Raw genomic sequence first — 17,941 nt, 5'->3', positions numbered from 1 at the left:
ACAGTACATAAGACATTAATGGTGATTGGGACTTAATGAAATCAGTGCACTCCCAATGTAAATTGCAATGTCCCCCTCTACTTAGTGAGCAGGTGTTAATATCTTCATTACCTGCACTACCAGAATGCAGGCATTATTCTCTTCACTACTATAGACCTCCGGAGAGATTGATACTTGAAACTACAAAACCTTTTTGTGTTTGAAATCATTTTACAGGCATCTCGTCCATGCACCTCTTGGTAGATCTGTCCACTGCTTTTAACATAGTGTACCTTCTTTTTCAGTTGTAAATGTTCTCACCCCTTGCAGTCACATGCTAGGTTCACTCCTGCATCCTCCTATCTCACCAACTGAACATGCTCACCACCTCCTTTTTGACGCTCTGTTGGTGTCCTGTGACTCGCTATGCTTCTCTCTCTCTCTGTATGACTTTCAGCCCCACTTTCATGCTGACAACACTGTTTGACCTAGATTAGGGATGTATACATATGGCCAAAATGAAAAGCTTGGATAAAGTCATGGGCCAACCTTGATATTTATTAAAAAAAAAAAATGGCTCCACATAGTGCATCATAAAGTATAATAGACCTCATATAGTGCTCTATACAGTATAATATGCCTCATATAGTGCTCCATACACTATAGTGAGCCCACTTAGTGCTCCATACAGTATATTTGGCCCCACATAAAGCAAAAAACCTTTCTCTTCTGTGTTGTAATGATGTCATTGATCCCACTGTACTGAGACATGAGACGCAGAGGGGGAATGATGGGAGAGGGAGTGTTAGCTGACCCTCCCTCATCCATCATTTTTTTTCAACTGTATCGGTATCTAGGACGCCGATATAGTTGTAAGTAGGATGCCGGACGGGAGACCTGCCCAGCGTCATGGGCCAAATATACTCTGTCGGCTGCCAGATTTGGCCCATGGGTCAGAGTTTGACATATGGGAACTATATGTTGCCTATTTGCTGTCTACAATTCCAAAAAAAGAAATAAAACTTGAATCTAATGTACTTTTAACATTTCCCCTACTCCCTACCATAACTATTGAAAGTCATAGCTCCACACTTTTCCCTGTGTCAAAAGTCAGCTGCCTCTGGTTATTTATTGATTCTACTGCTTTCAGAACCTACATCCAAACCCTATGATCGTCTGCCAACTTTAATTTCATAGCACTTCTCGAATGTACTAATTTTTAATCTGAGTCCAAAAAATACTTTTGTAAGTCCTCATCCCCCAGAAAGACGACTGCATAGATTTGTGTCTGCCCAACTAATACTATTACAGCCCTTAAATCTATCCTCAATCCTGCTGCTCAGTTAAAGGGAATCAGTTTTTGCAATTATCATAATATAGGGCGCGAGAGCCTGATTACAGGGATATAGCACTTACACGTCTGTATGTTGTAGTTTGAATACAATCACTATTTCAGCAGGGGACTGTCACTGACTGACTAGTTCTCATGTGCAGACCAGTCAGGGTTATCTGTGTAACCCCGCCCCCAACACTGATTAGCAGCTTGCTGACAATGCACAGTGTACACCGGAAGCTGCCAATCAATGGTGGGGGTGGGGTTATACACAGCCCAGAAGTCTTAGCTCTGCTACATCTACATCAGAGAAAACAGGGATTCTATCAAAACAACACCAAGCAGTTCAGTAAGTGACATATCCCTGGAATGAGACTTTCTTGACCTATATTATGCTTCTCTCGGAATATATAGCTAAAATATGCTGACAGATTCCCTTTAATCCCTCTCGCCCCCTTTTCTGCTCTTCCTTTCCACTCTGTCAAATCTTATACTAGCTACTAGAATTGAGCAAAAAACCCTGGTCCAGTGGTCTTTGTCACCTTTTGTGATTGGTCGATCTGGTGCTGCGTCTTTGTCACACCACAGTGATGATGCGATGCCGAGTCTAGTAATCAAAAGGTGTCGGAGACGTTGGCAGTTAGGAGGTTGGAAGGGGCCCAAGTCCAACGGCTACGGACTAAAAGCATGGTCTTTGGACCAAGGTCTTGCAAATCTTTTTGCTCAACTCTACTGGCTAACCATTGTATAGAGAAAACAGTCAATGTCACCTATCACCTGTCCTCTTCATACGTCTCTAACTTAATCTCTTTGATACCTCATCAGTTGTCATCTTCAGTCCTCAAGATCTACTGCCATATGACCAGTTTCTGCTGTTCCCTCCTCCGTCCCCTGTAGATTGTAAGCTCTTGTGGGAAGGGACTTCTCCTCTTCTGCATTAGTCAGTCACTGGGCAAGCTTCCCTTTTTTCATATGCACAGCTCCCTGAAATAAAGGACATTTTAAAATAAATTTGACTGATCAATGTTCTAATATGATTATGTATGACATCTGTGAACACCTTTATCCTAAGGAACTCAATAACCAGAGCCCATTGCTGGGTGTCACTTGTACTTTAGTGTCTGAAATGCTGCAGTAATGGTATAGAATTTCCTTTTTTCTCCTTATAGCATATATTTTGATCTTTCTATTGTTATCATCTCTTTGTGAAATAATTTAATTATCAAGGAAACTTCTTATAGACTTAGTTGTTATATTTATTGAAAATGAATCTGAAGACATATTGTTTTCCAAATTCCTGTTTTATCACTCTAATATCCCTACAAATCGAAAGTAGAAGGGGAGGTAATGTGACAAAATCTCCTTTTGCAACCTGCACAGGTACATTAGACCCTAGCTCTCCGTACACCATGATGTCACCCAGCCAACGGGCAGGGAATTGGCCAGGGTCTCCTCAAGTGTCTGGTCCTTCTCCAGCTGCTCGCATGCCTGGAATTTCACCAGCAAATCCATCTCTTCACTCTCCTGTCCCTGATGTGTCTCACTCCCCTCGAGCTGGAACAAGTATGTTGTGGTTCCAATCATGCTCTCATTTAGTGATTCTAGTTCATCGCTCTACTATAGATTTTTCTACAATTGTCAGGATTGCATATTTGCTTTATATCTTGGTTTGCCAGTCGTTGTTAGAGCATTAACAGCTGACCAGTATTGCATACACTACACCACGGCACCATAACATGTCCAGAGAAATCACAGATTTAATGGAAATGCTACAATAATTAAAATCCTTTCAGCCCATCCGATCATGTAACATACATGCAAAAACCTGTTTCCTTTGCCCGTCTTGCCTGCGGCATCCAGCTGCAGTAGCGTTGGATGTGTTGACCTACTGCCACCATGCTGCTGCAACATGTTGTACCTGTTCAGTTGACTTGTGTGACAACAGAACGCATTCACTGTGGGCTACATTTACATGAAATGCCTATCATGTCATACTGAATGCCATCGGGCCATGATTTGTTTTACAGGTAATGTGCCATCAGAAAATGGCCTGTTGTTTGAAATCAGGTTTTTATGTTAAATGTAATTCTTTTAAAATGAACAGTGTTCTCACTATATTAGCCCCATATCGACTTATGACATTTAATTTTGTCATAGGTCGCTAAGGGCTGTATAATGCCCGCTGAGCCTGCATCTCACTATAACTGCAGTTTAACCACTTAAATGCATACACTACTTCCCATCAGCCCCATGCAACGTGATCGTTGGGAGCTGATGGGTTAGGCCAGTTTCACACTAGCGTATGGAGGAACTGCGGACTTCCTCCGTGAAGCTCCGCCTCCGTCGGCAGGGTACGCAGGCCGCATATCTTTAGCATTGGGTACGCAGGCCTTGCCGCTGTATGCGGATGCCTCTGCATGCGTTATTTTGACGGTGCGGCGACCTGTGCCGAAAGAAACGGGTTGTATTTTGGTGCGGTCGCCACACCGTCAAAAAGACTCATGCGGAGGCATCCGTATACAGCGGCACGGCCTGCGTACCCAATGCTAAAGATAGGGTACGCAGGCCACATGCCGACGGAGGCGGAGCTTCACAGAGGAAGTCCACATCCCTCCGCAGCTCCTCTATATGCTAGTGTGCTACTAGCCTTACATTGGCATTTGGAGGCCTGCTGAAAGTCCCTTGCAGATATCTTAGTTTTCCTGTGTAGCTCAAGCATAGGTTGAGCTTAATAGGAGAACATCTACTTCACCATACACTTGAATCTTGTGGTTATGCTGTTTTACTATATAAACTATCACAAGTTCAAAACCAATAGTGGGACTAAAAATATAATAAAACTTTTTTTTAAATAAAGGACGAATGTTTAAATTACCCTATTTTAATCTCTTCAAAAATAAATGACCAAATGTTGTTTTTTTAATTTATTTTTTTAATTGTCGTGTTTGAATAAGTTCCATCTACGGTATCTACTGTAATTGAAAAACACACCGTACATCAAAAATATTAAAGCGGTAGAATTGCCATTGTTTTGGTCATGAAGCTGCACACAAAAAAATAGAATGAAAAGCAATCAGAATGTCATATGTACCACAAAATGGTATCGATAAAAACTTTCACAATTTTGAATTTTTTTTCCCTGTCTTTTAGTATTATTATTTGTTAAAATATTCATTAAAAACTGAACTCCTCCCACAAAAAAACAAACCCTCAGACGACATGGAAAAAAGAAAGTCAAGGCTCTTCCATCAACGGTTAAACTAATGAAAGTGGAAAAATGAAAAATGTCCAAGTTCTTAAAGGGTTATTTTTTCCCTTTTTTCTCTAAAACAGATTGCTTTTCATACTGGCAACTAAGCATAATAGTAGTCTTATACTTACTGTTTTTTTCAGCAGCCACATGGACTTAGGCTGCAATAGACTGAGTCATTGACCTTCTACAGGAGAAGTGTTTGTTTTTTTTTTTTTTTTTTTTTACAAAAGTCATTGTGAAGGGAGGTGAGCTATGCCCTTCACCTATTATGAATGGTGGATCCAATGTTATCTGTATACATAATGTTTACCTTTCATTGTAATCCTGTCTGTGATTACAATACTTCCTGTATAAAACAGGATGTATTATTCTAGCCTTACGGCACCAAACACATTAAATAGCTATCGGCCAACACCTATCTCTCCTGACTGCCCATACACAGGAATGTTCGGCTCAGCTGAGCACTCTTGAGCTTTCTATGAAAGAGCCACTGCCAAACTTCTCTGGCGGTGACTTTTCTCCAAGGAGAACAAAAGGATTTGCTGATGAAATTCTCAAATTTAAAATAAATACATTTGACAAAAAAAACCTGATTTAACCAATAGCTAATTTCCTGATGACATATTCCCTCTAACAGGTGTATAGAACGGGCTCTGGACATGAGCCCGTATAATTCTCGACATATGATGGTTGTCTTATTTATCCATCTCCTGCTTCTAACAGCTGCGTGTGGAGTTGAGCTCTGTCTGCTGTTAACATTTACATTGTGTGACCCAAGGGAGAGGTGCAACTATCAAAGCACCCATTGATGCTTGCCACGACAGCCGGGTGTATTTTGAAGATCATGCTTGCCACGACGAGGCTCTTATTTAGACCATTGTCGTGCCAAAACAGTTGAAACAAGGGAAAATCAAATCAAATTTGTGAACAAATAATCCCTTTAAAAACATATTTTCATGATGAAATTTTAAAAAACACTCTGAAATGAATGGTTAGATACCATCAATAAAAAATGACCACAAACCTACAACAACCCTGCAATCGAGGTATCTTACACCTGCCTTACTGTGGAGTTTGGCACCCTAAAGGACAATTTTTTTGCGCCCCCCACTCATCGAGGACTGTCCCTCGCTCCCCTATTGATTCCCTATCAATATAGATGGGAAAACAATATTATGACAGAGCAGAGATGAAAAAAACTTATCATAGAAAATAATAATGTAAAGCCAATAGATATTTTTCTGCAGGTTAATTGTAGACAGATAAATAACAAAAAGAAATTTTTCATATCCAGTATCATGACAAGCACTCCACAATTGTAGTGTGATACACAATAAACCTGCCCATGAAATAAATCAGGACAAGGTTAAGTTTATAGAATAAGTCATAAGTTAAATATAGAGAATAAAGCAGGAGTGACTTATGAGCAGGAATCATCCCGACTCATTTCCCCAGTGTCGCGGTTCCTCAGGAGGTCCAAGAGATAGTGTGGATGTTCAAAATGCCGGATACTATGATGATGGATGACAGGACCGGCGGTCAAATGATTGGACTTAACCCCATTTCATAGGAAAGAAATTTTGGCGATTCCCAAAATAAATTAAATTCTCAATTTATTTCAGTTACTATAAAAGATCATACAGGTTGGAGATACATCTCAACGCATCTCTGGCAAAAGCCCTTATTCTCTGAGAAAGTAAAGCGGGAGTCACACATAGCAATCTCGCTAGCGAGATCGCTGCTGAGTCACAACTTTTGTGACACACCAGCGATCTCACCAGCGAGATCAAGCTGTGTGACAGCGATCAGTGACCGGCCCCCCCTGCTGGTATCGCTGATCGCTGCAAGAAACCTCTGGACATATTTTTCGTCGCTGGTCTCCCGCTGGCCGGCACACATCGCTGCGTGTGACAGGCGGGAGACCAGCGATCAGCTGTAAAAAAAAAAAAAAATAATTGTTATTCTCACCTTCCGACGTCCCGCGCAGCCATCCTGCCTCTCTCCACGCTCCCAGTCCCAGTGATCCTTTGCACGTATGACCGCGAGACGTCACGCTGCCGCGAGACCGTGACATTCTCGCGGTCATTCTCGTAAAGGATTACTGGGACCGGAGCGTGGAGAGAGGCAGGATGGCTGCGCGGGACGTCGGAAGGTGAGAATAACAATATTTTTTATTTTAATTCTATTTTTTTACAGGGATATGGCATCAGCGCTAACGAAAACAGCGATGCCGGGCGCTCGGCATCGCTGTGCTGATCGCTGGTGAAGCTGCCTGTTTGACAGCTCACCAGCGATCACATAGCGACTTACCAGCGATCCTGACACGTTGATATCGTTGTCGGGATCGCTGGTAAGTCGCTATGTGTGACTCCAGCTTAAGGCAGGTGTAAGATAGCCCGATTGCAGGGTTGTTGTAGGTTTGTGGTCAATTTTTATAGATGATATCTAACCATTCTTTTCACTGGGTAGATGTTTTTTAAAATTTCATCATTAAAAGCTGTTTTAAAGGGATTATATGTTCTGAAATCCTATTTAGACCAGCCTGTGGCTGGCCTTCATAGCAGACTGTGATTTTTTTTGTTACTGTTTGCTGCCATAGAGATACATTGCAGAATATAGTATTGGCGATGAGACAGTATCCGGTTCATGTCCTTTAATGGAGACTGTAAAAAAAAACACAACTAAAAACGCATAACCCACTTTTGCCTGAAGTGTTTAATTAACGTATATATAATATATTTCCTATAATATTTTTTATTCTATTGAGTGAGCTTAATTTTTCCTCTTTGGCTTTTGACATATAAACTGGTGTCAGCACATCATACTGGGCAGGTTATCTTATACATCTGCTTCCTCATGTCTCCTTTTCTTGTATTGAGCTTTTATACAATGACTATGAAATCATGTAATAAATTTTAACGAACCCCAAATTCTGCCTGCATGTTAAACAAAAATTTGCTAAATTCTTCTTCTTTTTTTTTTTTAAATTTCTTTGTAGGCTCCCAAACTTTGCCAACAAATATGCCTCCACCTCGCAAGCTACCTCAACGTCCTTGGGCTGCATCTATCCCTACGATCCTCACGCACAGTGCCTTGCATGTACTCCTACTACCGTCTCCAACGCCTGGGTTAGCACCAGCCTTGGCAGGAAGCTACCTGTGTTCTCCTCTGGAGAGGTTTCTCGGCTCTGTAAACATGAGGCGGCATCTCCAAAGGATAATCCAACAGGAAACTGTACGTACGCACTCATATATATTTGGTCCTATCATTAGTCTTTAAGGGCTGATATAATTATGAAAACTTTGAGAAATGTTAGACAGTACGTGTTTGTGTGCTTACGATATGTATTTCATCCTTTTCAGCTGCAGCTCATAAACTCCAATGAGCCAGGAGTTATTATGTTCAAGACAGAAGTTCTAAAGTGTCGCGTGGCTCTTAACCCAACCACGAACCAGACACTGCAGCTGAAAGTGACACCTGAAAATGCTGGACAGTGGAAGCCAGAGGAGCTGCAGGTCCTTGAGAAATTCTTTGAGACCAGGGTATGTGTTTATAGTATTCTCCAATGGTTTTTGTGCAAGGTTCACGTAGACAAAAGCCTGTCCAGGTATAAAATGTTTTTATTTAACGTGTTGTTTTGAAATGAAACCTAATGAAATGTGTTTTTACCACTTTAGGTTGCAGGTCCACCATTCAAAGCAAACACACTAATAGCTTTTACAAAGTTATTAGGAGCACCGACGCACATACTCCGAGACTGTGTACACATAATGAAGCTCGAGCTGGTAAGAATCCAATGCGTTTCTGTATTCCATGGGCAATCGCACCATACATTATGGCTGACTTGGTATGTTTTATAAAAGAGACTATTCTCTAAATAGTATCTAAAAATGAAGATGATTTTAGAGATGCTGCCATTCTAGTTGATGAGCTGTGTCTTGTGTTGCACTCCAGGTGGACTTTAGTATATATTTTGTGAGGTGGAGTGACTTTAACAAAACATTAAAAAAAAAAGCCAAGAGCGTATACTGTAAAAGTAATAACGTATTCGTTTTTGTTTACAGAGCTACATGAGGGTTTGTATTTTGCATTATGATCTATAGATTTATTGGTACCATTTTGAGATATAAAAGACTTTTTCATCATGAACAAAATGGCAGTCCTGGCGTAGTTTTCCAGATTTTTCTTTGTGTCCCTTATGATGTGTGTTAAATAATGATATAGTTTTATTGTACTGGGTGTTGGGGATGGGGTGATGTCAGATTTTTTTTTTCCCTTTTGTAATTAGTGTCTTTGTTTCTTATATTACTGAACAACTTTATATAATTACTTTTTTTTTCAATAGTTTTTAATAGGTTCCCTTTAAAAGAAAAAATAAAACTATCATGTTTAACGCTATTGGCCTGCAGATATTGGGAAAATTTGCAGGTTAAGGCTATGTGCACACGTTGCGGATCCGTAGCAGATTTGCAAGTGATGTACAATACCATTAAAGTGAAGCCAAAATGAAAAAAACAGTGTACATGCTTCGGATTTTTCCGCGCAGATTTGCTGCGGATTCAAATCTGCAGCATGTCACTTCTTTTGTGCAGATCCGCAGCGTTTTTACACCTGCTCCTTTACAGGAATCTGCAGGTGTAAAAATGCAGGGGAACGCCGCACAAAAACTGCAGAAAATCCGCAGGAAATCTGCACTAAATCCGCAGGTAAAACACAGGTCATTTTACCTGCGGATTTAGCAAAATCTGCGGAAAATTCCACAGCAGAATCCGCAATGCGTGCACATAGCCTAATAGCGTTCCATGCAGCACTGGCACTGTAAGCTCCACTGCTGGGGGAAATTAACTTTAGGGCCGGCTGTCAGTCAGTGCCGGAGGCATGGTTACAGCCGCAGCTCTCCACACACAGAGCGGTGACTGAAACCGTGTCAGTGACACCCCTATGACTGGATGCCAAACTCTGCCGGGGAGAATAAAGTTCATTTCCACCTGGCAGTGGGGCTCTCGATGTCGGCGCTGCATGGTGTCAGAATGCCATTAACCTGCGGATTATTAGCATTATTTTATATGACAGGTTCTCTTTAAACAAGGGGACTTGAACTCTTACAAGGGGTCTCTGGTTGCCATAACAACTCTTCCTCTGTCAAACTCTTTACATTCTGCGGTCTCTAATGACTGTGGCATGTTAGGGGTTAATTGATAGTGCTCACTCCACGCTGGCGTCAATGCTAGAGGAGTTAGAGGTTTCTTCGGGTGACTATTCATGGCCTTTTGAAAATTCAGTGTTGTTGGGACATGGCTTGTTGTTTTTTTTATTTTTGAAATTTGTTCTACGGACACTAACTCCTCTGTGAAACAGTTTCCAGATCAGGCGACGCAACTTAAGTGGAATGTGCAGTTCTGTTTGACCATCCCTCCAAGTGCTCCACCGATTGCTCCTCCGGGGACTCCCGCGGTTGTCCTTAAATCTAAAATGCTGTTCTTTGTAAGTATCGGGAATTAGTAAAGGTGAAGATTGATCTGTTAATGTCTAGAAACAAAATACAATTTCTCTGACCTTACCGATATCTATTGAGTTTACCCACGGTAAATCGATGGCGCCTTCAGGCTAGCATTCGTGCTTCTGGTTTTCCAGCATCCATGACAAATTAGTTCTAATTCTTTGATTAGTAATGTCTATAATTTATGCTATTCTTACCTCCTTCAAGTAATAGCTGTTCATACTACAGATAACTTTGATGTGTAAATCGATCGGTGGAACCATGTATTATAATGGATGAACTTGAATTTATCTGTGCTTGAGTCAATAGGGTTGATTCTGAATTTACATATATAGTTTCCAAAAAAAAAAAATGTTACTGCTGTCTATCTATTGGTTTAAAAATCCTGAACATGTTAGACTTTTTCTAAAGTAATGAGGTATCTCTAAGGGGGTCCAGGTTACATTATAGATTCATAATCTATGCTTTGTTCCCTTTTATAGGGTGGTCTTCAAAATATTTTTGCTTTTATTTTTTCTATTGGAGCCAATTTTTAGTTTTGCACTTTTTTTCTTTTCAGTCATGGCTTTTGTACTTTTTCGTTCACATGGTCAAATTAGTCCTTTTTTTTTTGCAGAACGAGCTTATTTCTTAGTTTTGAATCACATCATTTATTCTACCACATAATGATAGAAAAATTTGGAGAAAAAATTCAAAGGGGGGTGGAATAAAAATGCAAGTCTGCCATTCGTTTTTTGGGAGGTTTAATTTTTCTGGCATTCAGTGTGGTAAAAATGACCTGGTTGATACACTTACAGCAAAACTTGCGTGTGTGTGTATGTATGTGTGTATATATATATATATATATATATATATATATATATATATATATATATATATATATGTGTATGTTAGCTGAAGAGCCCGGGCATAGTAACTAACTATGGTTAGTTATAACAAATTATAATGATTATACATATATATATGTGTATAGATATAATATCCCACATCATCCCGTCAGCCAGAGCTACTTGACAACTACCCCTAATATCCCACATCATCCCGTCAATGCCACCGGACTACTACCCCTAATATCCCACATCATCCCGTCAGCCTGGGGTGAGAACCAGAGCACTGAGTGGATTTGCCCTGACTTCCATACCAATGATCCCTTTAATAGAAGCCTGGGGTGAGAATCAGAGCGCTGAGGGATTTACCCTAACTTCCATACCGGAGATCCCTTTAAGAGAGGCCAGGGGTCAGTACCAAAGCGCAGAGTGGATTTGCCTCCACTTCCATACTGGGGATCCCTTTAAGAGGGGCCTGGGGTCAGAACCAGAGTGCTGAGTGGAATTGCCCTGACTTCCATACCGGGGATCCCTTTAAGAGAGGCCTGAGATCAGAACCAGAGTGCTGAGTGGATTTGCCCTGGCTTGCATACCAATGATCCCTTTAATAGAATCCTGGGGTCAGATTCAGAGCGCTGAGGAATTTGCCCTATCTTCCATACATGAGATCCCTTTAAGGGAGCCTGGGGTCAGTACCAGAGCATTTGAAGGCAATTGCCCTGACTTCCATACTAGGGATCCCTTTAAGAGAGCTTGGGGTCAGAACCAGAATGCTGAGTGGAATTGCCCTAACTTCCATACCAGTGATCCCTTTGATAGAAGACTGGGGTCAGAATCAGAGCGCTGAGGGAGTTGCCCTAACTTCCATACCGGAGATCCCTTTAAGAGAGGCCTGGAGTCAGTGTCAGCGCTGGATGGATTTGCCCTGACTTCCATACCAATGATCCCTTTAAGAGAGGCCTGGGGTCAGTATCAGAGCGCTGGATGGATTTGCCCTGACTTCCATACCAATGATCCATTTAAGAGGGAAGATGTGACTATAGGATGGAGGATGTGTGATGTGTATATGGGCACGGAAGGGGTGATTCATTTCTGTCATGTGCTCTCTGCTCCTTTTTTGGGGAGTGCAGACAACGGCTGGAAGCTTATATTTCCGGGAATGCTAGATTTCTCCCACCATGTCAGTGTCTGCTGAGGTGTTTTCTGGAGAGGGAAAACTGTTGCTCATAGCAACCAATCACAGCTCATCTTCTTATACACAGCCCTGGTGAAATGAAAGATGCTTCGTGATTGGTTGGTGATGCACACACACACATATATATATATATATATATATATATATACACTCACTGGCCACTTTATTAGGTACACCTGTCCAACTGTGTGTTAAGACTTAATTTCTAATCAGCCAATCACATGGCGGCAACTCAGTGCATTTAGGCATGTAGACATGGTCAAGACAATCTCCTGCAGTTCAAACCGAGCATCAGTATGGGGAAGAAAGGTGATTTGAGTGCCTTTGAACGTGGCATGATTGTTGGTGCCAGAAGGGCTGGTCTGAGAATTTCAGAAACTGCTGATCTACTGGGATTTTCACGCACAACCATCTCTAGGGTTTACAGAGAATGGTCCGAAAAAGAAAAAAAATCCAGTGAGCGGCAGTTCTGTGGCCGGAAATGCCATGTTGATGCCAGAGGTCAGAGGAGAATGGGCAGACTGGTTCGAGCTGATAGAAAGGCAACAGTGACTCAAATTGCCACCCGTTACAACCAAGGTAGGCAGAAGAGCATCTCTGAACGCACAGTGCGTCGAACTTTGAGGCAGATGGGCTACAGCAGCATAAGACCACACTGGGTACCACTCCTCTCAGCTAAGAACAGGAAACTGAGGCTACAATTTGCACAAGCTCATCGAAATTGGACAGTAGAAGATTGGAAAAACGTTGCCTGGTCTGATGAGTCTCGATTTCTGCTGCGACATTCGGATGGTAGGGTCAGAATTTGGCGTAAAAAACATGAAAGCATGGATCCATCCTGCCTTGTATCAACGGTTCAGGCTGGTGGTGGTGGTGTCATGGTGTGGGGAATTTTTTCTGGGCACTCTTTGGGCCCCTTGGTACCAATTGAGCATCATTGCAACGCCACAGCCTACCTGAGTATTGTTGCTGACCATGTCCATCCCTTTATGACCACAATGTACCCAACATCTGATGGCTACTTTCAGCAGGATAATGCGCCATGTCATAAAGCTCGAATCATCTCAGATTGGTTTCTTGAACATGACAGTGAGTTTACTGTACTCAAATGGCCTCCTCAGTCACCAGATCTCAATCCAATAGAGCATCTTTGGGATGTGGTGGAACTGGAGATTCGCATCAGGGATGCGCAGCCGACAAATCTGCGCCAACTGTGTGATGCCATCATGTCAATATGGTCCAAAATCTCTGAGGAATGCTTCCAGCACCTTGTTGAATCTCTGCCACGAAGAATTGAGGCAGTTCTGAAGGCAAAAGGGGGTCCAACCCCTTACTAGCATGGTGTACCTAATAAAGTGGCCAGTGAGTGTGTGTGTATGTATATATGTATATATATATATATATATATATATATATATATATATATATATACATACATACATACATACATACATACATACACACACACATTTAGAATTTGAATGGTTAATGAAATTCAGAACTTTGTAAACTTCTCGTTTTCTGAGTCCTGTAATTGTTTTTTCCTGTCGATCAAGCTGTGTGGACTTATTTTTGTATGAGGAGCTGTAGTGTGTATTGGTACATTTTGGAGTACATGCAACTTTTTTTTTTTCTTTACATAGTTTGCTGTACAACTTAAGAAATTATCTATTTTGGTAGATTGCTATTTTATGGACACTGATACTGATTGTTTTATTTCTTTTCAGAGTAGGAAATTATTATTTTTTTTTTTTCTGGTGAAAGGCTCAATGGGCACCAAAACTGACACTTCTCAATGTTTGCTCGACATAAATATAGCAGAGATTAACAGTGGAAGTTAAGTGGTAAAACAACAGTGATTGGAGCCAGGTCCTGTCGCTGCTGCTAGAGGCAGGTGCCGGCTGTGTGTGCAGGGCGCCTTGGCCTACATTACACTTCTTACAGATTACTTCGCAAAAACCTGCTGACAGATTTCCTTTAAATCACATTTATGGACGAGTGCTGTATGTCTGGTCAGGAACGGGTCTGGTTCAGGATGGAAGTTACTGAATACTTTATACAGACTTGTGACTATTTTCTGTTTACTAGATTGTTAACTGCACAGATTGTAATTGTGTGTTGCTTTTTGTTCACAGCTCCAGTTAACCCAAAAGATGTCTGTGCCCCCAGAGCCAGTTAGTATTATTGTTCCAATCATCTATGACATGGCGTCGGGAACAACTCAACAGGCAGACATCCCTCGTCAGCAGAACTCCTCAGTGGCCGCTCCTCTGATGGTCAGCAACATTCTCAAGAGGTTTGCGGAGATGAATCAACCACGGCCAGGTTAGCCATATGCTCTTCAGATCTGTCTAATCTATCTGTTATCTATCTATTATCGATCTAATCTATATATTATCTATCATCGATCTATCTAATCCATATATTATCTATATATTCTCTATTATCTATTTAATCTATTTATCTATCTTCTATCTATGATGTATCTATCTCTCCACTCCATCATAGCGGCATTAACGCTATGTAACGGATGCGTTAACGCACCCCTAGACTGTTATAGACGAGCGCATCGCTAACGCATGTCATAATCGGCATGGTTAGCGATGTGCCGTCATTCTGTAACGGACACACGGACGCGGTCTGCACCTGGCCTTATTCTGCTGCTTTCATTTAAAAAGCACTCCTATTACCTACTTGTTGTGAGTGCGCGCCTATGCATCTAATTACTGGATGCGCACCAGACTCTTCCGGCATGAACTTACTCTGCTAACACAGTAATAACAGAGCATAATTAATTATGCTTTTCTCTGTTTATAGAGTTGGTGTTTTTTTTCTTTTTATTGGCTATGTCTGGTTGCTCTTTATGCTGGTGTACAAGCCGATCTGTTTAGTGTCTGCAGAAGGGGTGTAGGCAGTGCAGAAGATGATGCAGTTAGTTCATTGTCTGCCTCCTGGTGGCAGCAGCTTATGCCACAGTTTTGCTTCCTTCAATGAACTTACTGAGAAAGGGTTTTTTATGGGTGAGGAACAGCCCATAGGCAGTGTGCAGCCAAGTTGGTAACATTGTAAAATCCACTGTAATTTTGTCAATGTGTTATATTAATAGCAAAGCAGCCGGATTGCAATGAGTTTCCGAGATTCCATTTTAAAAGTGGCAACATAGGTGGCCGAAATTCCTGACAGGGTTACAAAAATGGCTAATTGTTTTTTTCCGATAAGTAAAATAAACGGTACTTTTCATTTTGTGATCCTCTAAGTAGACTCTAGTTGCAGTGCCATATTTGTCAATCTTGGGTCTCCCTACTACTTGCAGAGGGACTAACTTACCCTCTGAATCCAAAAAATAGGTGAGTCTCGGCTCTGAAGAGTTTTTTGGCCCTTTTTACGGGTTTGCTGATTATTTAGGCATTCCGGATTTGCAGCAGAAATCTGCTCTGTGAATGAGTGTAACTTATTTTGTGAATCATACAAAAGGAAAAAAATGGAAACCATATGCCATAAAAACGATAGAGTTTTATTATCAATCAATTAAAAAGCATTGAAGTGCAATGCAGTACATATAGGAGCAGTTAATGCAAAAAAACAAAGGCCTATACACCAGGTACATATATGCATAAATATTAATCTAATAGTCCATATGCAGAGCTTTAAGAAAAAAGCCTCTAGGGAAATTAATTCCCAAATAGATATACAAGTGTAAAAAGGGGACTATATCTGAAACATTTCACATATAAAGCCCGCAGAAACCAAAATCATGAAGTGGCAAAAAAATATATATACACTATTCAAAAAAATGTAGCATACAAAATGTAAGTAAAGTGCATCAAAAATAAGTCTATACTTAAATTGCCTACAGAAATAATGGCATACAGCAAATAAAGCAGATCCTCAATCCCTAATCGATATAAATACTAAATCTTCAATGTAAGTCAGTAAGCAAACAAGCTAAGAAAAGGGGCATAGTGCCGTCATAGGAGCCCAAAAACGCTTACAAACAATATAGTATAATGTGAATCTAGAGAGAGGGAGATCCCTTGAGATAAAGCCTTACCGCGAAACGCGTGTCAGGGGTGCCACGGCCATTCAGGTACAGTATCTGCCCAGCAGCAGCGGCTCTTAACCCTTTCCTCTCCCTCTCTCTAGATTCACATTATACTATATTGTTTGTAAGCGTTTTTGGGCTCCTATGACGGCACTATGCCCCTTTTCTTAGCTTGTTTGCTTACTGACTTACATTGAAGATTTAGTATTTATATCGATTAGGGATTGAGGATCTGCTTTATTTGCTGTATGCCATTATTTCTGTAGGCAATTTAAGTATAGACTTATTTTTGATGCACTTTACTTACATTTTGTATGCTACATTTTTTTGAATAGTGTATATATATTTTTTTGCCACTTCATGATTTTGGTTTCTGCAGGCTTTATATGTGAAATGTTTCAGATATAGTCCCCTTTTTACACTTGTATATCTATTTGGGAATTAATTTCCCTAGAGGCTTTTTTCTTAAAGCTCTGCATATGGATTATTAGATTAATATTTATGCATATATGTACCTGGTGTATAGGCCTTTGTTTTTTTGCATTAACTGCTCCTATATGTACTGCATTGCACTTCAATGCTTTTCAATTGATAGTATTATTATCAATCGTTTTTATGGCATATGGTTTCCATTTTTTATCCTTTTGTATGATTCATGAATTGATTGGAAATGCCGTTTCTATTGGGCGATATACAATATTTTGATATGTGTAACTTATTTTGTCTGATGTCTATGTGACGAATCTGTCCTGTGATCCCAAAAGCGTCGCCAGGGCTCCTGTCCCAGTAACTCGACAATATGCTTGTCACGTATTCTGGTAACACTTTGCCCTTCTTTGTCCACAGGGGAATGCACGATATTTTCTGCAGTGCGTGATCTTATGGCGAATCTTACACTGCCACCGGGTGGACGACCTTGAACACTATTCAAAAGTCGCATGGATTAATATTATTTTTTTTTAATATATATATATTTTTTTTCGTTGACATGAAAATATGGATTGGACAAGGGACGCTTCCTATTTGATATTTTTGTTTGTATGAAAAATGACGCAAAAACTAGCAGATATTTTTCAAAGATGCACTTCACCAGAAATTATATATAATTGATCAAAACGTTTTTGTTTTGTTTTTTTTGTATATTGTTGTTGTATAGTGTGTTTTACTATAGCTCATTTCAAGTGATGATGAAAACTTAATATTCACCTCCCAGGAACATGTTTAATATTCTGTTTTATACTGAATGATAATGCCAAACTGTTTTTTCTTCCTCCTGTAAATGTGTATTCTTTGGTGTGACAAATTCTTTTTTTTTTTTTTTAAAAGAACAATTGTCATTTTGGATACTGTAAAACTGTGACAGACTTTATAATGAAACTGTATTTTAATATGACCGCTTGAAATCCTAATAGAAAAGCATCTGGACGTGTTAAGAACATGCCCTCAAAATTAGCAATATTTAATAAACTAGGGCAAAGCAAAAAGTTTGAACATGTTGTTACCCGTGGGAAAAACCAAATACTATTGCGACCATGACCCATGCTCTGGTTTGTGTTTTCTTGTGGGGGTAAAAAAAAGTAGGTCATTCATTAAACGGAACTTGTCCTGTGAAAAATAAACCTCTTATTAACCTGCAGATATGGGGTTAATCTGCAGGTTAGTAGCGTTCTGAGCCTTCCCAGCGCTTGCTGCCTGGGGGAATTGAACTTTATTCCTTCTGGCAGTGTTCAGCTTCCATTCACAGGTGTGATGCCGGTGAGGTCTCCGTTACCGCTCTGTGTATAGAGAGTGGCGGCTGTAATCGCTTATTCC

General features: G+C 40.5%; 1 protein-coding gene across 3 annotated transcripts in view; it reads left to right on the top strand.

The window, feature by feature from the left end:
• MED14 (mediator complex subunit 14) overlaps positions 1-17,665 on the top strand; it is a 102,894-nt gene extending 85,229 nt beyond the window's left edge. For 2 of the 3 annotated variants that reach the window (XM_073566028.1, XM_073566029.1), the window contains exons 25-31: positions 2,693-2,875; positions 7,564-7,799; positions 7,928-8,107; positions 8,243-8,350; positions 9,924-10,049; positions 14,223-14,412; positions 16,976-17,665. In XM_073566028.1, the coding sequence (XP_073422129.1) occupies positions 2,693-2,875; positions 7,564-7,799; positions 7,928-8,107; positions 8,243-8,350; positions 9,924-10,049; positions 14,223-14,412; positions 16,976-17,049 (1,097 nt within the window). In that variant the 3' untranslated portion in view covers positions 17,050-17,665. The remainder of the gene's footprint in view (positions 1-2,692; positions 2,876-7,563; positions 7,800-7,927; positions 8,108-8,242; positions 8,351-9,923; positions 10,050-14,222; positions 14,413-16,975) is intronic. The other variant, XM_073566030.1, reaches the window with a different exon arrangement.
• The last annotated feature ends 276 nt before the right edge of the window (positions 17,666-17,941 follow it).

Source organism: Dendrobates tinctorius, unplaced genomic scaffold, assembly GCF_039654945.1.
Source record: "Dendrobates tinctorius isolate UK_male_01 unplaced genomic scaffold, ASM3965494v1 ptg000016l, whole genome shotgun sequence".
Lineage (NCBI taxonomy): Eukaryota > Metazoa > Chordata > Amphibia > Anura > Dendrobatidae > Dendrobates > Dendrobates tinctorius.
This window is presented reverse-complemented; position numbering and strand designations above follow the sequence as displayed.